The sequence below is a fragment of the Micropterus dolomieu genome, linkage group LG06 (genome assembly GCF_021292245.1).
Source record: "Micropterus dolomieu isolate WLL.071019.BEF.003 ecotype Adirondacks linkage group LG06, ASM2129224v1, whole genome shotgun sequence".
Lineage (NCBI taxonomy): Eukaryota > Metazoa > Chordata > Actinopteri > Centrarchiformes > Centrarchidae > Micropterus > Micropterus dolomieu.
The window spans coordinates 4,575,444-4,599,475 of NC_060155.1; the positions used below are offsets into that span (position 1 = coordinate 4,575,444).

General features: G+C 41.2%; 3 protein-coding genes across 4 annotated transcripts; 1 reads left to right on the forward strand and 2 right to left on the reverse strand.

The window, feature by feature from the left end:
• The first annotated feature begins 2,010 nt into the window (after positions 1 to 2,010).
• On the forward strand, positions 2,011 to 4,821 carry LOC123972999 (frizzled-8-like). The gene has a single exon (XM_046052815.1). The coding sequence runs from the start codon at positions 2,236 to 2,238 to the stop codon at positions 3,979 to 3,981; it is 1,746 nt and encodes a 581-aa protein (XP_045908771.1). The 5' UTR covers positions 2,011 to 2,235; the 3' UTR covers positions 3,982 to 4,821.
• Positions 4,822 to 10,902: 6,081 nt separating this feature from the next.
• LOC123973037 (gap junction delta-4 protein-like) lies at positions 10,903 to 12,731 on the reverse strand. Its single transcript, XM_046052883.1, has 2 exons — positions 12,713 to 12,731; positions 10,903 to 12,038 (listed from the first exon to the last, which is right to left on the reverse strand). Exons 1-2 carry the CDS (start codon positions 12,714 to 12,716, stop codon positions 10,903 to 10,905), a joined length of 1,140 nt encoding a protein of 379 aa, XP_045908839.1. The 5' UTR covers positions 12,717 to 12,731.
• Positions 12,732 to 13,303: 572 nt separating this feature from the next.
• On the reverse strand, positions 13,304 to 20,556 carry LOC123973038 (cyclin-Y-like). Of its 2 annotated transcripts, XM_046052884.1 has the most exons (10): positions 20,478 to 20,549; positions 19,199 to 19,216; positions 18,904 to 18,938; positions 18,491 to 18,585; positions 18,118 to 18,153; positions 17,916 to 17,973; positions 17,539 to 17,658; positions 16,808 to 16,974; positions 16,192 to 16,354; positions 13,304 to 15,702 (listed from the first exon to the last, which is right to left on the reverse strand). In XM_046052884.1, the coding sequence occupies exons 1-10, from the start codon at positions 20,542 to 20,544 to the stop codon at positions 15,586 to 15,588; spliced, it is 876 nt and encodes a 291-aa protein (XP_045908840.1). In that variant the 5' UTR covers positions 20,545 to 20,549; the 3' UTR covers positions 13,304 to 15,585. The 2 variants fall into 2 exon arrangements, with proteins under 2 accessions (XP_045908840.1, XP_045908841.1); XM_046052885.1 differs by lacking the exon at positions 19,199 to 19,216 and having other exon boundaries at positions 20,478 to 20,556.
• Between the last annotated feature and the right edge of the window lie 3,476 nt (positions 20,557 to 24,032).

The following is a 24,032-nucleotide window of genomic DNA, read 5'->3' on the forward strand; positions in this document are numbered from 1 at the left end:
ACTGTTTTGACATAGGGCAACTCAATCTCACACCTTTGTGAATACAAATAGTATATTGCTTTTAATTCTATGTCAGACTTTTCAGCCAGGTATGTATTGGTGCCAATAGGAGAATACAGGGGGTGCTGGGAAGTTGCAAAGAAGTTACAGGGAAGTATCTGAAACTCAATTTAGAATTGTTTTTGTGATTGCCAGCTAACTCAGCACCCTTAAAATAATCTTTTCACAATACATTCCACCCAGCTGGGAGCCCATACTGAGCTAAAACAAGCATCCTTTAGCAAATATTGGAGTTTGGGGCAAATCAGTTCTGATAAAACCTGTGCACTGGAAACACTTTGCTTGTCAGCCAAACTGTCCCAGCTTCTATTGAAGCTGATGAATCCAATCATTCATTCCAAGAAGTGTGAATGACTTTAATTAGTGTTATCACAATGCTGCATCTGCCCGTGTTAGCTTATTTTCTTAAGGCTGAGCCCTGAAACTGTTTACATACACACACACACACACACACTGTCCTGCTTCTTGGGCCCAGTGGTACGTTGCAGTGATGACTGGCCCAGCATGCTCTGAGCGAAACATTGGCACCAGCGTTAAGACAAACAGCCCCCCCCCCCCCCCCCCCCCCCCCCCCCCCTTTAGACCAAGACAACCCCCTGCTGTGGGCTAACAAGACCACATTAACCTCCTTTACCACACACATACACATTCTCCCTCTGTTTAGCCTGCATGCAAACAGACATGCAGGCATATTCTCGTGCTGTCACATATAAGCACGTGGACACATTTCCACTCATTATTTCACACATGCATCCAACTCTGAGGCCACATGCACATTTTTGCACATTGTCAGATTCACAGAGGAGACAGGAAGTCGTTCACTTCATTGGAGGGTGAATGATGGACAGTCTCAGTGCTCCCTTGTGGCTTTCAGAAGCATTTGCCAATAAACGTTGATACATAGGCTTTTCATAAACTTTGCAGCAAAATTAACCACCGGGGTTTCAGCCAAAAGGCTTTTCTGAAGGGATTAAAAATCTGTCCACTCGTATTTTTTACAGTGGTTAAAAACATTTCTTTCTCCTCACTACACTTGGTAAGAATTCACAAGAACTGCGAATGAGAAAATAAAATCTAATAATCAGATTAGAATATAGACTTTAAACTATAACAGTGATTCTGAAAGTAATTTACTGCATCTTTCTTTGTAAATGTCAGAGCTGAAATTTGGAATAATACGACTGCTCTGAGCTGAATTTACATTCCTTAAAACATAATTTTTAAAAAAAGGAACAATAAGTACAACTGGAAATGGGAAATAGAAGATATGGGGAACTTTTAAACTTGAGTATTTTTTCATAATAACATTTTTAATTTTAAGTAAACTGCAGACACAAAATGCAGTATTTTACAATCAAAATTAAGAAACTTTATCAACGTTTATATCCAGATGACTTGCAGTGAGTATGCAGACATTCAGTGTTGTCTGGCATTATGGCTTGTCATCTTGTCATACTCTTGAATTAACCATTTTAAATTTTAAGAACACAAACACATGGACACCGTGGACATGGACCCATACTTTTAGGACAGCATTTCAATTTTTCCCTTAAGCACATATTTGCATCGATAATACTATGATATATTCAGGCGCATCCTGCATCCTGCAAGCATAGTAAGTTGGATTGGTTTATGTTAGTTTACTCCCCTCTGTCTGCATCCCTAATTACATTTCTTTCTAATGTCTCTATTGTATTATAACTACCCCTCTCTTTCTTTGGAAAAGGCATGGAGCCTATGTGTAGGTATGTGTGTGTGTCGTTGGGGGGACAAACAGGGACAAAGTGATTATAGCCCTTCCTCCAGGGTGCACATTTTAAACAAACACCTATAGAAGGAACCCTTGATTGACTTATTCTCCCTCCCCGCCCATGCAGGAGGAGTGTCCTCTCTCCTCCCGTATAAAACCCAACGCACGCACCAGTAGTAAAGCATGCATAGAGAGACGCGGTGCTGCTACACCGACACAAAGGGAGAGACACACTGGCAGAATCCCAGACTGTGTGTTAGTAAACCGTTTGTTTTGGGATAACACAGATACTCCAGACTATCAAACTATCTTGCGCTCTAGTATGAGTTCAGCAGCATCCCTGGATTAATCGGACTTGCAGCCTACTTGCAAAGCGCAAGTTCGCTGGCACTTTATCGAGGACGAATCGCGCGCAGAAAGAAACGATGGAGAGGGCCAGCCTGGGATGGTGCGTGATGTTAACACTCGTCCTGCACGGTACGAGGTGCATGGCGGCCAAGGAGCTCCAGTGCCAGGAGATTTCCGTACCTCTGTGCAAAGGAATCGGCTACAATTACACATACATGCCCAACCAGTTCAACCACGACACGCAGGACGAAGCCGGCCTGGAGGTGCACCAGTTTTGGCCGCTGGTGGAGATAAAGTGCTCCCCGGACTTGCGCTTCTTCCTCTGCAGCATGTACACGCCGATCTGCCTGGAGGACTACAAGAAGCCTCTACCGCCGTGCAGGAGCGTGTGTGAGCGGGCCAAAGCTGGCTGCGCTCCGCTCATGAGACAGTACGGCTTCCCGTGGCCAGACCGGATGAGATGCGACCTGCTGCCCGAGCAAGGTAACCAGGACACGCTGTGCATGGACTACAACCGGAGCCAGACCACCACTGCTTCTCCAGTGGTGGCGAAGCCGACCAACCGGCCCCAGAAGCCGTACAACCCCAGGAAGAAGAGCGGCTACGGTCGCGGCATCCCCGGGAAACACAAACCAGCAGCGTCACCGTGTGAGCCGGGATGCTTCTGCCGTGCGCCCATGGTGCCAGTGACCAGTGACGGCCACCCGCTGCACAACCGCGTCAAGACAGGACAGATCCTGAACTGTGCCATGCCGTGCCACAATCCCTACTTCACCCAAGAAGAGAGAACTTTCACCGCCTTCTGGATTGGCTTGTGGTCCGTCCTGTGTTTCATCTCCACTTTCGCAACTGTGGCGACTTTTTTAATCGACATGGAGAGGTTCAAATACCCAGAGCGCCCCATTATATTCCTCTCAGCCTGCTACATGTTTGTGTCCATTGGATACATTGTTAGACTGATTGCCGGGCATGAGGAAGTGGCCTGCAACAGAGAAAACGGCGCCGAATACATCCACTATGAAACCACGGGTCCTGCGCTGTGCACCATCGTTTTCCTGCTTATTTACTTCTTCGGCATGGCCAGCTCGATCTGGTGGGTGATATTGTCCCTCACTTGGTTTCTCGCCGCAGGTATGAAGTGGGGGAATGAGGCCATCGCCAGTTACTCACAATACTTTCATTTGGCTGCCTGGCTCATCCCCAGCATGAAATCCATCGCAGTTTTGGCTTTGAGCTCTGTGGACGGAGACTCCGTGGCTGGAATTTGCTACGTAGGCAACCAGAATTTGGATAACCTGCGAGGTTTTGTTTTGGCGCCGCTGGTGATCTACCTGTTCATAGGTACCATGTTTCTGCTGGCCGGGTTCGTCTCGCTGTTCAGGATCAGGAGTGTTATCAAGCAAGGTGGCACCAAAACTGACAAGCTGGAGAGGCTGATGATCCGAATAGGGGTTTTCACGGTTTTATACACCGTCCCAGCCACTGTCATAGTGGCGTGTTACTTTTACGAGCAGCATAACAGACAGACGTGGGAAATTACGCACAACTGTACTTGCATGACGGACCCCAACAGGCAAAAGCCGGACTATGCTGTGTTCATGTTGAAATACTTTATGTGCCTCCTGGTGGGCATCACTTCAGGGGCCTGGATCTGGTCCGGGAAAACCTTGGACTCCTGGAGGACTTTTTGCACGCGGTGCTGCTGGGGGAGTAAAGCCTCAGCGGGCTCCATGTACAGTGACGTGAGCACGGGACTGACCTGGAGATCCGGGACGGCCAGCTCCGTCTCCTGTCCCAAACAGATGCCACTGTCCCGGGTTTGAACAGGGTTGTTATGTCATTTGACACTAGAGACTTCAAACCAGCGCGAATCAGCTCTTTCTGGGGAGAAAGTGGCACGTTGACTAATTTTAAATGTTTTATTTGGTTAAATTGGTTTGGTAAATTATTCGAGGTGAGTCACCAAATAACCAGTGTTGATGAAACTATGGCCATGAGCACTACCCTAATGTGAACCTTTTTGTTTTTGGAATCGTGGTCATGTTTGCTCCGTTGTGCTTATAAAAGTTAGAAGATCAGTTTGGACTTATACTTATGGAAAGTGTTTCTTCCTGGCCTTATCCAAATGACATCCATGGGTTTGAATAGAGGGAGTTGGGTAGGGGAGGGGGTGACTAATTGTGTTGGGATTGTCCATCAGCGTGTAGTAATTAGCACATTAATGAGCGCCTAATGGCTTCTCTTTAAATAATGAGACTGTCAGCAGCAGAACAATGTACCTGGCACCGAAGAATGCAGAGTCTTATCTGGGCTTAATTGAATGCGCACAGCTGACAAGATCCCCCTTGTCGATAGGTTACATGGTATAGCTGAGGCACTTCTTTTTACTGTAAAGAACCGCTGTGTCTTAAACATAAGATTCATAATGAGAATGCTCTGTTTAAAATTGGGCCATCCCTCGGCTGTTTTTCTCCACAACACGGATTTACTTTAATCAATTGCCTTAATACTGTCTCATACGGGTTGCATTAGCGCGTAAAGTGTATTTATATAATTATTGGTGTACATATGTTGTACATATAAAAATTTACGAGATTGTAAATATGTATAATTTCCACTTTGATAGAAGATTTTATTTTGAGAATAAAACAATTTTTATTGAATTTTTCCTCGTGCGTCTTGGTCATTCTTGCCAAAACTTTGTTGTGAGACTGGACACTAAATGTTTTCAATGTGTTGTTGTAATGCATGCTTTAAAAACACAATCTGAATAGTGTGGACTGCCGTTCTGCCTGGTGTGGCTGAGCGCACAAGCTGATAGATCTCAATGGCTGAGTTATGACAGAAGTCCATTTATATTTAACTATAGTTAAACGGCAAGTTACAACTTTTATAAAAGTTAACTTTTATAACTTGCCATTGGGCCCACATGGATGTGTAAGCTTTATTAAACCTCCCAGGTGTTGAGGATCCACATGCTGTGAGACACAACATCGGCATGGCAATGGGGGCACTACAGGTGGTCTTCTCAGATTAATGCCCCCTGCGCTTTAGTCTTGTTATTAACTTTTGTCCTCTATTAAACCCCTGATCCGGGCTAAATATGTCACGTTTTACATGAGCCTGTTTAACACATTTAGAAGTCTATTAACTTTTAGCAAAGCTGAAAAGGCCACCAGAAGCGACATTTTGTTCAAGAAAATCATCGGAACAAGTGAAAACAAATTATCTGACCACAGTGGCAAATTTCCAAAATTTTAGAGCAAATATCTGCTTCGCCATACATGGCAATAAATGCTCGTTGGCGTTTAAGTGGACTGTTGAGGTTGAGATGGATGCTTTACAACGTAGAGATGATCAGGCCTATCATTAAGACCTCAGTAAGGAGGGACAGACAGTGTAACTGCAGGCTGACACACTCTATGTCGCGCGTAGATGTAATTATTGCCGTGCAGTGGGTGGTCCATTTAGCGTGACAGTCTGTCTGTCAGTATCATCACGGAATTGGGGTTCAGGAAATGTTAAACATTTGTGCCTAATGACTGCAAATGGGGTCTGTTCTTGCCACTAATGTGGGAAAATACTGTATGTCTTCAAATGTTTTAAGACTATGCATAGTCTTTCTAAGTTCAATTCAAACTCAAATGACATGAGTGATGCGCACAACAAAAGCTGATGCGCTCCAACCTCTGGAGAAGACTCCACTGAACTCCACAAGGGTGAAGGGAGACGGATGAAGTTGTATTATGCTGCCACCTTGTGGTAAAATGAATACACACTGACGGACCACCAGTGCAGCACACGTGAACCTCAACAACTGAATCTACAAAGTTTATTTAATGTAGCGTTGAGTCTAAAAATATTCAGTTTTATATTCAGAGCTACACATGAACTATTCAAATACAAGACTCCAGGTTTTTTATGGTTGCGCTGATGCATTGAAGTAACATATTCTATATCTTGTGCATAAAAAAAACAAATAAAGCCTATACTATTTGGGATGTTTGAAAAAATGAGGGAGCCAGAGATTAAAGACTCAATGCCAGTGATGTTGTACATTTATCTTGGCTTCAGGGTTAAGACAACAAAACAAATGGGCATTTCTGTCACTAAAGGACCACTTAAAATGGCCCATTTTTTCTGTGCGTACCCAATTAATCGTGATGGAACACAATATACTGAAGTAAACCAATCAGTTATTTCCATACCGAGGTCTAATTGTGACAACTTTGACATAGGCCACATTTGTCTCCCTCTATAATTACATACATCAAATTAAGAGACATCAGGCCCTGTTTGCTCTGTCTAATGAGGACAAATTGCTCTGCCACTGCTTGTTAACCATGTGACTGGTTAGATTCCTTGTCCAGTGGTGTGTATGTGTGCGTTTGCGTTGTGGCAGGGGGCCCAAAGCAAAAGATCAACAGAGGAAATGGGTTTAGGGGTTTGAACATAAACAAGGCGCTGACTTGCAGGTCCAGGAAGAGATCATCATGGAGAGACCCTATTGGTGAAATTCAGATAACCCAACTCTTCTTCACTGGTTCCAATTAGGATGTTTATGAATGCCACCTTTGTCTAGTGATCTAATTAGTTGTCAGACTGAATGGTTCGGAATAAATCATGTTAAAATGTCTGAATGACCTATGGGCTGTTTAAGGTCACATGCAGTGGGAGCCTATCGTTTCAGGATGTATACAATGCTGCCTTTTGCTTTCAATAACAGCTATTGTCATGTCGTGGATGATTTACAGTGCAGTGTAAAACAAACATTTCTTCTAGGCCTAACTGACATGTCTGGTGATGGACAGATGACCTTACTGCTTTCTGCCCCAAAGATTGCTAGGATCAACCACTACACATGACTCTAAAGAGAAGCCAAAGAAAAGAAAATAATCAAAGTAAGAGAATATATTTAGTGATGTGCTGTTTTTGTCAAGGTAGTGCAATAACAGATTTTTCTTTTGCCTTTTTAAGGTAGTGGAATGAAGGTGGAGGCCTACACACCATAGACTGCATCAAACAGTTATATATTGAACTTAGGGAACTGCAGAGTTGGGTGATTATTCTCTGTGGGTCCATCACTACGAGCAAACCATTTCACATACTGGTAGTCATGTGATCCATTGTTACTACAGAAATACTGATTATAGCTGCTTTATTTTACAGGCTAAACATTATGAACTTTAGGAATGTTAGCTTACCAACGCTAGCTTAACATACATACAGTTAGCATGCCGTTTGGTCGGCTATTAGGCTAGTTAAGGTTTCAGTTATAGGGACTGTTGGACGTGCGGCAGTTTTGACCTGATGAAATGTCAGGAAATTGTCAAAGTCAGTAAAATACGAGGTTTATAAATAAATTTAAGATTCCTTCAGCTCACATGCTTGTGTGAAAAGTCATGCAGGGGCAGGGATGTAGAAGTGACAGGCCAAAGGTCATGTAAATATCTTATCTTTTTCTGCTACTTATATCACATAACAGAAATCTTGCTCAAATACAGTTATTAGTTTGAACTTAATCTTTAGGCTGAATTAATTCTCACTCCACTAATTTTACACACAAAGGTCGAAGGTCAGTTTTCTTGTCCCAAGGAGTCGAGTTGTGAAAGCAGTTGTGTCTTCTGTGACTCTTGATGGAGCTTTCTTATATCTGAGAAAAAGACCCCGGGTCGGCAGGATTATTTTATAGTTAGAACACTTGTGTTAACTGGGTGCATGGAGTTTGAAAACCTGAGCATTTAAGGACAAAATTCTATTGGGTTGCATTATGGAAAATGTAGGATCCAATGGTTTTGGAGCGTCACTTATACCAGAGACTACAAGTGTGGATATCGCCACCTCTTCTGTAGGCCTATCTCAGTAATCCCCCATCTTTATGAAAATGCCATAATAAGTCACTGAAGTGCCCCTTTGATCGAATACAAAGCTTATGAGTTTTAATCTGCTCTGTGAGGGTTGATAATCGTACCAAGGTTGTAAAATCAATTTAACTGGTGTTTTAAATGGCACACACAAGACCTTTAGCTTTCTCCAAGGTACAGGCAAGTCAAGGCTGATCTCAGCCCAAGCAGCCTTTCAGTTTCAAATCCTTTTTATGGCGGTCGGCAGCCTATTTGCAGAAGTATATTCAAGAGCAGCATATCTTTTGTAAGGCCACGCTCCTTAAAGAACGAATCTGTGGAAAAGACGTCAAAGCAAAGACAAGACCTCAAAGCCATCCAGCCGTCCTTTGCACAAAACCAACACTCTTGGATCACTGTTTTTCTTTTCCACCCCACAATCCCTCTATCGTCAGCATCAAAGGAGAATAAAATGGATTTTTTGTTTTCCAAGCCATAGCCATCAGGGACAACCCCCCGCCCCCCCCCCAATTCATCTAAACTACAACCACAGAGGTGAAGAGGATGCTGGGTAATCGATATTTTTGATGCCTCTGACATCTCCTTTGATGTGCTGTTGTGGTCAATGTTGAGTTTTTTCTCCTACTTCTCAATCTCCTCCGTCTGTCACCCATGAGATGGGAGTGTGCACCTGAAGAAGCCACAGGTTGACGCTGCTCTGTATTGATGTCTGAACCAGCTGTACAACACAGAGTGCACATATGAGGCATTTTGTTTTTGAATGAGATATCTACCAGTTAAAGACATTTTTCTGTAGAAAACTCAGACAAATGACAGAACTTACACAGTTCACAATTCAAAACTCTGGATCATTTCAGTTTCAGGTAATGCTCAATCCTTTGGAAATAACTTGACAAGCATTGGAAATGTAAGTTTCATAATGTAAAATGAGTTATAGTCTATATTGAACTGAATCACATAAACAACAAGGCTTAGTCTCAAACAGGTATATGAAATGTTATATATTATCTTTTTAATTTGAAAATATTATCAATTCTTATTTTTCAATTATTTTAAAAGTTATCAAATGATTAACCCATCCCACCAGACTGTTTGTGGGATGGGGACGTTTTATTTGTTTTAGGGGGGGGGGGGTTAAGACAGCCATGGCTGGGATTTTGCCAAGGACACATAGCTTGCAAAGTTGTTTCTGTCTGTGTTTTGCACGTGAGAGTGTTAGGTTGACAAGTTGTCGGAGGCTCAGCAACAACAGACACATACTGTCACTTTAGGGACACTGTTTTGTGGAGATACGGGTTGACGCATGTCTAGAGTCGCCAGGTTTGCTTGTGTGACCTCTTGACCTCCACCAATGACTGTACAATCCTCTCTCTGAGCACCCCGACCAACCACTGGCCAGCCAGCTAATGTTTCTACATGTCTTTGCTGCCCCAAATACCACAGCAGAAGAAGAATGAGAAGCGCATGAGGCATGTGTTAGGTTCACGGCTACGCTGGGGCTTTAGGAGCTGTCATTCTTTTGTCATTGTCATTGTTTTGATCAGACAGGAGTGGAGATCTTTAAGTATTTTCATTCAAGTCCAGGTAAGATCTAGTTGACTGAGAATCTTCACAAACATCCTACATACAGGACTGTATCAACTGTAAAGTGAAATGTGGTCATAAATCACTTTATGTATACCATAGGTCAAATGGTAGGGACTTGTTTTGCATTCTGAGTTAATATCAAATTATGGTAGCGAGAGGGTTGAAGGTCTTGTGTCATCTGAGCAGGGCTGGCTTAAGTCAGGTCATGGCTGGGTCGTCTAGCGGTCACGTGGGAGGTCAGAGTTCAGGTCAGTGTGTCTGTTATGGCTGCAAGCACTCAGTCATCCAGACAACAGCTGGGCACTGTAATACTTCTTTGTCAAGGTCAGCCTGTGTGCCTCATTTTCTCACATGATCTTCTCAGTTCAGGGTGTTAAGCAAACATGCCAAAATTAAAACAATGTAAATCAATTGCATTTTACTGAACAATATATATCTGACCAATTTAGTAATTTTATTATTACAAAAAAACAACATTCAGAAAGCATGCATCAAGAAAAACAACATGTCGTTTTTTTGCCACATGAAAACTCAAAACAGAAGATTGAGACAAGGTGGCTGATTTTTGATCTGTTGTGGAGCATGTGTATGTGTCTATGTAACATTTGTGTCCTATGAGCCCTTAAGCTGTTTGCATCATTTCAAAATCTAAGCTAAACTATGTTTTTTTCAAAGCCACACTCCTTGACTTTTTGGTCACTCCTGGGCAGTGGAACATGCTGGAAACACTTTACTTACTTACAATCGTATTATAAAGTTGCTATGCCTATAGTGAATAGCAAACCATAACATATCAAGCAGATATGATTCAACAGTATCACTGATTTGTCATTTTTCTAGCCACCAGATAAATGTGAGACCAATATTTATTTTTCTTTTACATCTCAACCAACTCCTGAGAAAAAATATGTCTCTTTAGCTTGCTAATGTCAGATACTTGCTAGCATACTTTGTTAATTAGCTTGCTTAAGCTATTTAGCTTGCTATATAGCTTACTACTGTTAGATGTTGTTGAGTACAATGGTTTTATTTTACCTTCTTGAAAACAGCTGCATTGATGAGAGCAGTATTTTGTAAAACTAAACATTGCTAATAGTATCTCTGTGGGTTTGTCACGACAAACGACACCTTTCACATCATAGTCATTTGATTCATCATTAATAAAAATATTCATTAGTGCAGCTTTATAATTTCTAGCAGATCTTCTCTTTTATATGAATTCATGCTGACAACAATAGTTCAAGCTAAATATCCGGGCCTTTTAAAGGAAGGTGTACAGCAGTCACCAGTCAACTACACCCATGCCCTCTTGTCTTCAGATTCACTGCCATCAGACTGTTGGCCTGAGTTTGCCCCACCTGGAGTGTACTGCCCCAGCTTTTTGACACCCATAGGTGTTAGCACCGTAGAGTTTGGTGGCGGCTCCTTGTCGGGGCAACGGTACAGTGGAGGTTTCAGATGGCTGTGAAGGACAAAGTGAGTTGGTACTGGAGCGCTCACAGGAGTGGGCGACCAAGACATCTCGGCCTTAGCATCTTTGTTTTCTGGCCTCTTATGATTAGTGGATTCACTGGTTTTAATTACAGTTCCACCATCCACCTTTGTAGGAAGACGTTCACCATTTGGCACAACAGCAGCAGCATGTTTTTCCTCTTTGAGACCATTCTTTGAGCTCCCACTCAGGCTGATTCTTCTGGTTAAAAGAACATCACTGTCTTCACTGATTGTTGTCGTTGTAAAAACACTGCTTTGCTCTCCTTTACTCATCTCCTCCATAAACATTTCCCTTTTCCTCCTCCATCTCACCATCGCCTTCATGGAGCTCCCCAGGTCAACCAAACTTAGCAGAATAGACAAGGAGGCGACACCCAGCATGACGTTGAGCATTAAAGTCTTTTCAGTTGGTCTGGAGATGTAGCATTCCACCCCATATGTGCAGGGAGCTTCGTAACAGAGGAATCTCTTAGGAATGGACAAACCAAAGAGAAAAAACTGACATGCACCGAAAACCACTTCTATAAGGATCCGAAGAATCACCACCAGGACGTAGGCGCAGTAGAAGCGTGGCACTCGCCATTCTAGTGGGGGGTTGTGAGGTGGAGCTTTATGGAAGGACATGGAGTTCTCAAGGGTGAAAGGTAAAGCTCCTCGACTCCTGTCTCTGCAGAAACCTCCAGGAGAGGGGTACGACATAACTTTATGCATGACGTAGGTTGCAAACAGCACATGGGGGAGACAGAGAAGAATAAGATGGAAGAGCCAGACACGGTAGACGGATACAGGAGCAAATACGTCAAAACACACATTAGAGCAGCCTGGCTGGATGGTGTTGCAGATAAATCTTTCCTGCTCATCACTAAAGAGGGTGAAGCCAGCCAGCAGCAGGACTAGCAGACGTAAAACCAGCATCAACATCCACCAGATTTTGCCTGTAATGGAAAAAATTTTAATGATCCCAGTGGGGTAATTAGAGATTACATCGAAGGGAAAAAATAGGATTTAAAGACACAATGACGATGATGAAACAAAAGAAAAGCAAACAAGAAAAGCATCAAATTAAAATATATCTTATTAAATGTAGAACATCTAGATTATTATAAAATGACAGAGGCAAAAACACAAAATTCGTAACTGAGAGAGGAGACACAATTCACCATACTAGGAAGTAACTAAAGAAGAAAATCATAACCAAGCACAGAAATCCTACCAGAAGTCTTAACCTTAATCACAACTTGGATTAAGAAAAGAACATTTTACTGATTTTTTATATTTGTTTAAGCTGAGAGCACTTTTTATTTCAAGGTGGGTTAAAATCAAGGGCAACTGGACTTGGCTGAAGAAACTGAGATGTTTTGCCTCTCATACAAGAGGCTTCTTCTGTTCAGGCCTTTTGAGTATCTTCAAAGTCCTGTTGCCCTTGATTTTAACCCACCTTGGGTAAATACGATCTGGATAAATGAGAATCTTCAGAGACATTTACATCTACTGTTGATTTGGGTTAAAGAATGTGTTATTGCCATCTTTTAAAAAATAAATACTGACATACTAACATAGCTTAGGTGCTAAAAGGCAGTATTGTTAACTACAAAAGAAAAAAACGTACCCATAAAGGAGACACTGTGACTGATAGTGATGAAGAGATCTGTTGCTCTTATCATCCTCGTTGTTCAGCACTATCCCTGATCCCGCAGAAAACAACCCAAACCGCTCAAGAAAAGCTTCTTTTAAACGGACAAATCTAAATCAGGGAGAAGTTCCCGAGTTGCTGTCCCCTTTAACACTGTTCCAAAACTACAGTGCTGACCCTCACAGCTTGCCACTAAATACAGTCACCTCTAATGTTTTCTTTCTGCTTCACACTCTTAGGTCAGGACCTGTGGCGAGAGCTATTCTTAACAGGCTGCCATCAAAGCATTGTTGGGATGTCAAGGTACCAGTCAACGTTACTGGAAGCTGACAATCACACGTAGGCAGGCTTGTAATAGACAATCATAAAATAAAGTCAGACAGCTAAATGGCATTGAGTCATTCTCTAAATCACATTAAGGTAATAATCACAAGACAGATAATAATGATTCTTATTTTAGTAGACACTTAAAATCAAAGGCAACTTAATATTTAATGCTGTGAAACAAAACCCTCTGCTCATTGTCAGAAATGTATCAAATCTGCAAATCACTTGTTAAAAACAAAATTATTAGACAAGAGCATTTTCTTTTATTAAAAACACAAATCAACCCATCCTTAAATAGCTCACAATTGACCTGTCTCAGTTTGAACTCTTTATACATTGTACAAAGTTCATATGCAAAATAATTACATTTTAGTGCTTTAGTTTTCAGACAAATGAGAAAAAAAAACATCAGAACCTGATCAGTTATTTGCCTGCAGCAGTTGAAAATGGAAATACGGTTTTAAACACTTCTAAGGACTTGGCTCAACAGTCAGCGAGTATCTTGATTAAAAAGTTACGTCATCTTGAAAAGTGTACAAGTGTGCTGCAATTATTTCACATTTGTCCAATTTTTGCATGTTCCACATAATAATCCTGATTTTACAGGCAATGACAAAATAATTTTACAGTGAATGAATACACCCTTAGTGGCTTATTTCTATTCTTTTAGTAATCTGGACCATTCTGAATTTTGGGGCGTACACCATGACTGGTGCTTTTTTCCACGGACACTATTTCTTAAGGACGGATCAACAGGACACATTGTTGTTGTTGACACACTGGAGAAAGCTGATTACTGGAAGATCATACTTGTGACATCCAAATGTTGTTTTTATAAAGAACTGTGTTTCCAACTATAAACCACCTGCTCGAAAGAAGAGATACAATTCTTTTAGGTTTTGTGGTGTTATGAGGTCATGTATTATGATCACACCCACATTTCATAGTTTTCTTTGGTCCAGACTACTGTTGAAAAGTTAACTTTCCGTTCCCTTTTCCTTAGCAAGGTACGAGTGTCTGTTACCTGATAACTCAAAGCTGTGACCTCGTGAGGAACTAAGAAAAACAGCTTTGTTTGTAGGTTCATGCAAATGCATTTTTAGTTGCTGGGTTTTAAAAAGGACTGCATACATCGATGTACTGTCTTCCTTCAATTTAAATTAAATGATCAGCATCAAACAAGCAGACACTGGGGTAAGGAGCTATTGGGCATGAGATTCATGAAACTGGAGATTTTTTATTTATGCCTTTCCAAATGTACTGGAGATGGAATGTTTTGTTATCTAGCTCTATGGTGCCGAAATAAGAACAAAGCAGTGCTGTGCCTCCTTACACCTCTCAGACCATTATACTGAACTGTTGGCTTTTATTCTGTTGATTTGTCTAATTGTGCTTATATTGTACTTGATTTGTCATTGAGGACCCCCTTGAAAACAGGCATGTGCATCTCAAGGGGTCATTCCCAATGAAGAATTTCCAACAAATGTCCACTAGATGTCAGCAGAGAGGTCTGCTTAATCCACTCAAAGCTTCAATGGGGCTTCTAAAAACAAACTGCTAAAATATCTTGACCAAGTCATGTTGAGATGTAACCAAAATCTAATGAATACTGGAACCTCTTAATGATTGTTTGATTATGTCCATAAGTATGTCAGAATGCGTCAGTGACATATGTGGGAATGTTGTCACAACTTGTTATTCATTCTGGCTCCTTCTATTTGCATCACAATAAATCGAAAGATTAAACAGACTACCTGAGTATTGAGAAAAACACTAGAAATACTGTAAAACTTGAATATAAAGATTTCCAAAGGAGAAAACTTGCTAACACTTGTATTATTGTTATAATAAATAAATAACCGGTAGAAATTCCAGTGCTACACTACCGTTTTTTAAACTCTACAGGTACTATGGGTTCAGGCAGCTGTAACTATTCACATTAGTTCACATAATCAGGTAAAATAAATAATATGCTTCATTGTGAAGTTGCAGGACCATCTCAAAGGCAGGTTATGTCAAATCTTACAAATTAGGCCAGACACAGATTAGTCAGAAAACTGAATTGAGTGCCATACTTTAAGACAGCTTCACAGGTCCATGTCCTAGCGCTCACATCTGTCTTGTGCAGGACGCTGTTGGTTGGTCCAATACTTGAATTTTCTCCACAGATGACATAACAACCTGGAACGTCCTTCTCTCTTTCATGAACAGAAGTTGAGGCAGAAGTTGAGGCACTGTGAAGGCATTAGGTTAAGTCTGAAACCTCTCTGGTAAGCCCCTCACCACCAGAAACTACTCCAGATGTGGTTTCACTTTCTTGCCTCCTGCTTGAAGCTGTGAGGTCCAGAGGGTGACTTCGGGTTTCAATCACTCCACCAAATTCCACATGTTGGTATTATCTGGGTATCCAAAGTGAAGTTTTCGGACACAGAACCATGTTGGTCTGTCTCCACTAATGTGGGCCTTGAGAGTTTTCTCAACCAGCCTGGTGCCAGCTTTAAGTACAGGGAGATTAATAGTGGTTAGGAGAGGATTGCAGGAACCCATCTGATCCCACATAGATTGTCCATGCTGGCCGAGCGCTTCCTTGCTGCTCTCCGTACATCCTTGTACTTGTCATCACATAGCCTGGAAATAGCCTGAAGAGAGGACATGCAAAGGGTTTTAATGAAGGAAGTGAAAGAAATCATGTCTTTTAAAGAAATGTTTTCCCTTTCAGTCTATTTGCATAATCTTAGATTAGATTAGTAAAGCCACTATTTGTTGAATGCTTATGAACATATAGCAACTTTAAAAAATCTTCTGATGACACATTTGTGTTGGTAGTAAAATTTGACCATTCTGATGAAAATTGTTTTGCAGTTTCCACCACTGATCTGCAAAGACTGTAGTAGTAGGAAAGAGCAGCGTGCATTGCTTCTCTACTACAGAATACTACCACTGGGGGGTGCCCAAGTAAGACATCTTCAAATTTTTCACAGTGGTTTTACATTTTATTGGCGATTGACTGAATAACAGGAAATAATAAGAACAAATAGAAAGCAAATGAAATGAAAAGCAACATAATGGCTAAAAGACAGAAAACAATGAACAGCGTGTGAATGGACAGCAGAATGAAAGCGTCTCACCTCTAGTTTCTGTGCCTTTTCTCTGCTGAGCGGTTCCAGGGGGAAGCTGAGATTGTTGGACTCTGAAAGCGATCGCAGGTCAAAGTAATACTTGGCGTAGACACTGGACGGCACGTTGATGTTGAACTGCAGCAGCTCCAGAAACTGGCGCTCCAACTCATTCCTATTTGAGAGGGAGGAGCTGGACGTTGACTCATGAAAGACTCTCTGCATCACCTAACATGACTGCGGCTTTCTGTAATAAACATCTGCCTCCTTGCATGTAGATAAGTAAAATATACAGAATATCAATACAAGTCCATGCCTTTTATCCCCACAAACAATGTGTGTTCATGTCCTGGCAACAGTCCTGGTAACTAACTGCAAGGTTTTAATGGAAAGTCAAATAATTAACTCACTACCTACCAAAAAATGGCAAAAAGCTAAGAAAGCAGCACACGTCAGGGAGTTTCTCAGAGCGAGCAGTCTGCTCTTGACCCTTGTACCATATTTTGAGGGATTCATCTCCCTCGTCCTTTTTGTCCCAGTTCTGAGCTAATCCTAATATTTAACTTAATTCTGAACCAATGTCCCGAACATAAAAACAATCCCTTTTCTTAACACGAAATACACTCACATGTCCTCCACGGTGATATCCTTGAGGATCTGGCAGTAGTCGACATTCCATACGGCCTGGTCATCCCAGACCTTCGAGGCCAGCAGGATAGCACCCAGAACGATCCTCTTCCAGTTACCCGGACAGATGTCAATCTCTGCGTAGGTCAGCAGCCTTTCCAGGTACACCTGCACAACAACAGGGAACAAGGAGACATCACTGAAAACTGGGCCTGGAAGTAAGGCAAAAGGAAATGATTTAAACGAATTGATGATTTGACAAAAAATAACAAAAGCCTTTTCAAATGGTGTGAAAAACACAATAGTTACAAGCCTGGAACTTCCATCATGACCTAATGAGGTCTCAAAATGGTGGATGATCTGTTCTAACTCAATGCTGTCAGGAGGTATACATTCATTCTTTCCTGTATGGCATCCTACATTCATCACTGGTCTCACCGACACACATCGACGCCATGGGATTTTGGATGCACCGTCTCATCACCAATTTACACACATCCCTGGCTTGTCTCAACACATCAGGGTGCAATGTCCCCTGGGGCCTAAACAGAAACTGTGTGTGTTTGTGTGGGCACAGTTTAAGGCGGGTTGCACCATACCTTCGTGGGAAAGCTTTTTGAAGAAATTTGTCTTGTCTGTTTGTTTGTTCTATCAGACAAGCCACCCAGGATGCACATTTGGGTATGCGCATGTGTTGTATAAACATTTTAGGGTTAGGTTATAAAATCTTACCAGTGTGACGATGGCACACTCAGAAGTGAGCTGAGCGGCGCTGAACAACGTCCGGACGAACCGGTAGATCTGCTTCTGCTCCGGGTCGTGCTGGTCATAGTCCAGCGGCACCTCTGATTTCTGAAAGAAGGTCGGAGGGCAGGGAAGAAGCGATGGAAGAAAGAGGTGAAGAGCGGAGGGGAAGATATGGGTGTAAAGAGGGAAGGAGGGAAACAGGCAGGGTCAAGGAAACGACATAAAGGAGGAGATTTAAAAGAACAATTAATACACTGACACAAGACAAAACAAAATCTGACCCAATACTAACTTTTAAGAATGGAGGCAAATCTAACAGATGTGCAAAGCAAAGATACTTATACAAACTGATGAAGGCTTACTGAAAGAGGATGAAGCTTCTCATCAAATATATCTAACAGCATTCCTCCTTCGGTGTCCCTGGCATGAGAAAAATCAGTTACATGGTTGATTCAGTGAAATTATTAAAATCTTAACAATGAAACAAGGCTTAAATTAGTTTTGGAATTTACAGAGAATACCGTTTGCACTGTAAGTATTGAAAATGACTGTGAGGATCCCCACCTGTTTTTTATATGGTAGTAAATCGCCAGTGCTACACTGTATAGGGAAAAATAATACACATGTTATTAGGTTTACAGTATCTCAAAAAGAGTGCACCCCTCACATGTTTGCAAATATTTGGTTATATCTTACAACATGGCTGTGTGATGTGTTATTTTGAGGGGACAGCAAATTTACACAGCTGTACACTCACTGCTTTACATTGTAGCAAGGTGTCATTTCTTCAGTGTTGTCCCATGAAAAGATATAATCAAATATTTACAAAACTGTGAGGGGTGTACTCACTTTTGTGAGATACTGAATATAACATATTTGTAGATAACGAATAATACATCTCTTCCTATGTAATAGATCATTTCTATCGTGTTTTTACCATTTTATGGTATATTTGAGGTTGGGCTGGCTGACTGTGTTGTCATCTAGGAAGATGGTGGAGCAGGAGCTGTATTTCCGCCTCGATGTTCCATGCTACAAACACACACACACACGCACACACACACAGTGACTGTTATTAGAGTGAACATGTTTTTGTCTGACCCACATAAAGCATGCTAGGGTGTCATGCACAGAGCAAATGAGAATCACCGACATGCAACCTAAGAATGTGACGGTTTACATTTTCAGCTTCCTTTGTATCTAGCATTTAGTTCATTCTAAGTAACACAAAGACAAGCTGAGTTCACTGGTAAATGTGATGTTTTATAGGCTATTTAAATAAGAAGTGACAAGATTGTGAAATAACAGTTTAGATTTGTTGAGAGAAACTGAAAACAATTGCACACTTACATTACTGACAAAGAGGCTTTTTCGTTTTTCTCGCGCTACAGAAAGAAAGACGACAGATACAAAACCCAGCAGTTATCAACCAGCAACACACGCTGTTACCACAAGAAGTAAAACACAACAAAGAGTTAATACACTTTAATAAGTTCATTTTAACAGAGAACAAAAACTGTTTGTAAGTGTTGAGAGGTCACAGTTAAACAATGAGATAAGGAGATAAACTAGAGCTTCAATTAAGGGAAGAAAAGGTGCTGTTATACCACTAGAGGGAGACAAAGTCTCACTTGGGATTACTCACCATTCCTGTAGGGCATCTCTGAAAAAAAGAGGAACCAAAAAACTTATTCCATTTGCAGCAGTCACTGATAAAGTGACATCAGCAGAATACCTTTCAACTTGAAAAGGGAACATTAGTCTTTGTTTGAACTGCACACAGCTCATTGATATGCAACCTGTCAAATGATACTAAAAGGCAGTACCCACCAGAGCCATAGCACGTTCACTCTGCTGCTATCTGGCTAGAGATACAGAAGTATCAGCTGTCACACCACCAGACTGCAGAGCAGCTTCTTCCCACAGGCTATGAGACTTGTAAAATCATCCTCAGCACTTTACCATACAAATACAAATAATTTTATATTGTTGGCGTTGTAGCATAAAGGGAACTACAAACTGCATCTCATTTTACAACCCTGTTGTACTTTGACATTAATTTACCTTGTACCTTTTACCTTGATGAGGGGTAGTAAAAAGGGTCACGAGCTAAAAAGGTTGGAAACCCAGTGAATTAAAAGATAAGGCTGGTGTTTTCAATAAATACAGTGAAAAGACCAAAAAACAACCTGCAGACTCTTCTTATTCATATTTACAAGACTTTTTTTTTTTTCAATAAATGCAGCTTAATGGCACAAGACATCTCAAGATGTGACTATACAGACAACCAACACCTTTTATCAAGACAAGATTAAATATTGCAAATTACAAGCAATGATAATCATTGCTTTTCATCTGATCGAAAATGTAATGCTCTTTCATTTGTCCCTGTTAGACATCATTTCATTCCTTCTTTATTTAGTTGCCCGTGCAGAAAAAGAGTCAATATCAGGAATAGGAAAGAGCATTTATCAGATTCAGTTTTCATCTACTTCACAAAACATCATTGTCTGGCTGTTTATTCCTCAGGCCTCATGATCTCATGCTGTGGTGTTTATGGCTCTAAGAAACATGTTAATATTTCCTCTGTCACTGTGTAACCGACCCCCCCCACAGGATGCTGAAGCTCTCAGTCAGATGCCTCTGGGCAACTGCATAAATTAGCAGACCGCGGCTAGCCACAAAGGAACTGCTCTGAGATCAGAGCTCCTACATACAGTACGGTATTCCAGAGCCTCATTATCTTGACTGTATTTCATGATCATGTTAAGTATGTTCCGTGTGATAGATGTATGTGAAACTGAGGCAAATGTGTTTGACGGACTTACATGGTGACGCTGAAGAGTTTAAATCTAGTATGCATTAAAAGGACAATTTCAAACCTGATAAATCAGTCAATTTCTATATGAAACGGACCTACTCACCATCGTTCTGAGATTTGCTGAGGAATATGGTGCTGGCCCGCGGATGGTCCGATGGATTGTATTCCATATTCAACTCTGTGAAAACACAAAGCATATGTTACTTTGTGAAATGGCAACCATGACCAGAGACACACTATTGAATTCATCTTCCATGTTCCTTCAATGCAAGTACAGCAACATACATTGTTTTCTGTATTAGAGGGCAGTGATGTACAAATTTTCCTGCCTCATCATCACGCCAAATGACCATGTTAAGTCTGGAGATGGTTGGAAGGATTGTCATTCAATACCAATGGCTCAACAATTTCCTCAACTTCAAGATTTCAAAACATACTTTCTGGCTCATTAGTGATTTGCAACAAAACAGTTTCATCAGATATAATAAAAAAAAACACACAAATGATTAAGTGAAACAAAACATTTCTTGCCACAGTAACAGCAGGACTCTGGGGTTGGCAATGTTGATCAGTCAATCACTCGGTCCACCTCTTTGGTCGGGGATGGAATATTTCCACACATATTGGATGAATTACCATAAAAGGTGGATAACAAACCTCCCAGAACATGAACAACTTCCTTTGACTTATGACCAAATACCTACAAAACTAATGCCATTCCCATTCACCTCAGCTTTGTGTTTAATGCTAATTAGCAAACACTGACATGCTAAACTAAGATGGTGACATACCTGCTGAACAACAGCATGTTAGCATTATCATAGCAAGCATGTTAGCATGCTGATGTTAGCATTTAGCTCAACCTCGCAGAGCTGCTAGCGTGGCTGTAGACTCTTCTCTTATACATGACATGTAATAAAATAAAATAAGAAAGCTAATAATGAGTCATAAATGATGCATTTTAACTTCAAACACACTCCTACAATGTTTTTGCCATCACAAACAACAACAATCTCTGTAAAGACTTTTGTTCCATGCGTTTGCTTTTGTAGGGCTGGATGAGTATGTATTGTTCCTCTGCACTCATAAACACATCCAGGCGTGATTCATGTTCCTATCCAAAACTAATCTGGACTGCATCATAGCCGGAGGGCATGAGCCACCGACCCGTCTGTGTGTGCACCTTATAAAACAGGGAAGCACTCAAAATATGTGCCCTCATCATCCATGCAAAAATGCTTTGTTGCCTTATCCTTCTAGATAACAGTAGCTACTTTAATAAAACAGAAAACGGTGGTTAATCTGAAGTGAAAATGCTACGTTCTTTCCTTATTGAGTGGCTCTTTTCACAGCCAACACCCTGTCACTCAAAACAAAACATGCTAGTGTTCAAAAATCTGATGTACAGCATGAAGACAGTTTTTCCTCTGAGAACTTGCAGAAAAGGCTGCATAATTATAAAACAACAGGAGAGCAGCGTTAGTATTTTGCACCCATAGCCTGAATGTTTGGAAAATTAAATCCTGTAGTGCTCTCCATTAAATGAGATGCATTCAAAGGGGTTGCTTTGGTGGTATCAGAATATAAAAATTCCCAGCATGCCATCTGCAATGCCAAACGGACTCCCATAATACGACTGTAACACACCAAGATTAAGGAGAGAGTAGCGCGGCCGATCATCTGTCTGTGTGACAGCAGCTGCTGTGGGACGACTGACTGTTGGGGAATTAAAATAAGAACATCACTGCTGTTAGCTAACAGAAGAGTGGCAACATTCCTATCCACAAAATTTTACTCTTTCAAACAGTCTTCTCTTTCTAGCAGAAAGATATTCTGCAGAGAGATATTCTACTGTCAGACATGTTGTTAATAGAAATATTAATCTTATCCTGTGCTTGCATGGCACAGGCTGTGGGAATGATGGATGTAATGGGTGTGTGTGTGCACACCGGTACAGCATTTGACAACACTTGTTAAGAACGAGTAGAATAATATGCTTGTATGTAGATTGGAATTATGGGAGATATAAAGTGAGTGTGTGTACTCTTGTTTAATATTAAGAAGTGGCCCTGTGAGACTATAAGTGAACCAACTCTGAAGAAACCTGTACCAGAGGTAGCTAGTTGACAAGCCTGCTGGTGATAAATTGATTGATTGGCAAAAGATTATAAAATAAACTCAATCCTCAAGCTGAGTGACCGTTACACTGTGTACTTGCTAAACTCATTTGAACCCAAATGCCCCTTAGTCTCCCAACAGAATCCGAACACAGTTACACATCTTGCTATTTTCAGTCTGATTAGTCCTGGCTCAAAGACTCAGCAGCCCACCAGGCTGAATGGACTCAGCTTGGATTAGACTTGTGTCGGTTTAGCGCCTTATGCAACAGTAGTCAGGAGTATCACTGCGTCCGGCCGATTTCAACACATTCACATATTTGAGCTTAAAAAGTAAATGAGCTGGTGTTCTCTTTTTGTTTGTGTGTGAGATCACTTGCCCTGTTGGGATGTTGTAAACATAAAGGATTTCAAATTGCCTGACCGATAAAGCACTCTGGTCTAATATTTTACATGACATGTACTATTCCACATGTTATCATGGAACTCTTTAACCGAATCGAAAGAAAATTAAATATACTGATAGCTAAAATCAGCTATTTAGTGGATTTATTTTATTTCACTGTGGTCACATATTTTACAACTTATATTTACACTATACAGCTACAGCTGTGTCAATGGTTACGAACATGCTGAATGTATGTTTTATACAGATAAAAGGTCCTATGAGTAACTTTCTGAAAACGCTTGACGCCTGTTAACTGATCTGCAGTCAGCATCCTGTTGCTTGCGCTCACACTCCGTAGGCTTGAGCGAGTATTGGCACATGACATATACCAGACTGAACACTGTAATGAACACTGAATTCAGCAAGCCAGCCAGCCAATCTACCAGCGAGATCAGCCAAGAGATTCTGGATGAATTAGCTGATGCAACTCACTCAAGATAGTATTTTGCTACATTAACTAGCCATCAATTTGTCTGCGTTAGCAAGCCAGCTAACTTTAGCTAACATTTGCCAGCTAAAAACACAATTTTCCAATATTTCACTTGCTTTGCAGTAATATTAGCTTTGACGTGGCACTCAGGAGCGTGCATAAACATCACATTCTTTGGATTTTCCCAGAAAAACTGTCCTGAGTCCTTTACATAATAATCAATCCACATGCTGTTATAGGACAGCAGAGGGAAGGTCACATTTTTTAGGTTACATTACAATCTGTTCACACATTGGCAATATAAATATTAATATATATTGCGTAGGCCTGGGCGAAAAATCGATTGAATGAATTAATTCGAATTTTTTGTTGCGGGCGATTTAAAAAATAAGTAAATCGAGTTTTTGTGTAATAGCACATTTTTGGCTCCCCGGGGTTTCCGTAGTGTTCGTTTCCCATAGCGACAACATCATACACTAAACAGCAACAGCAAGCGACAAAATGGCTACCGGTGAGAGCGGGAAGTTTGTTCCCAAGAAAGGAATAAAGTCATCTGTTGTTTGGAACTGGTATGGGTTTGCTGCGACAGATGTGGAACAACAGACACCACGCTGCAACATTTGCCTAAAGCCTATCGCAGTGAAAGGCAGCAGCACCACAAAC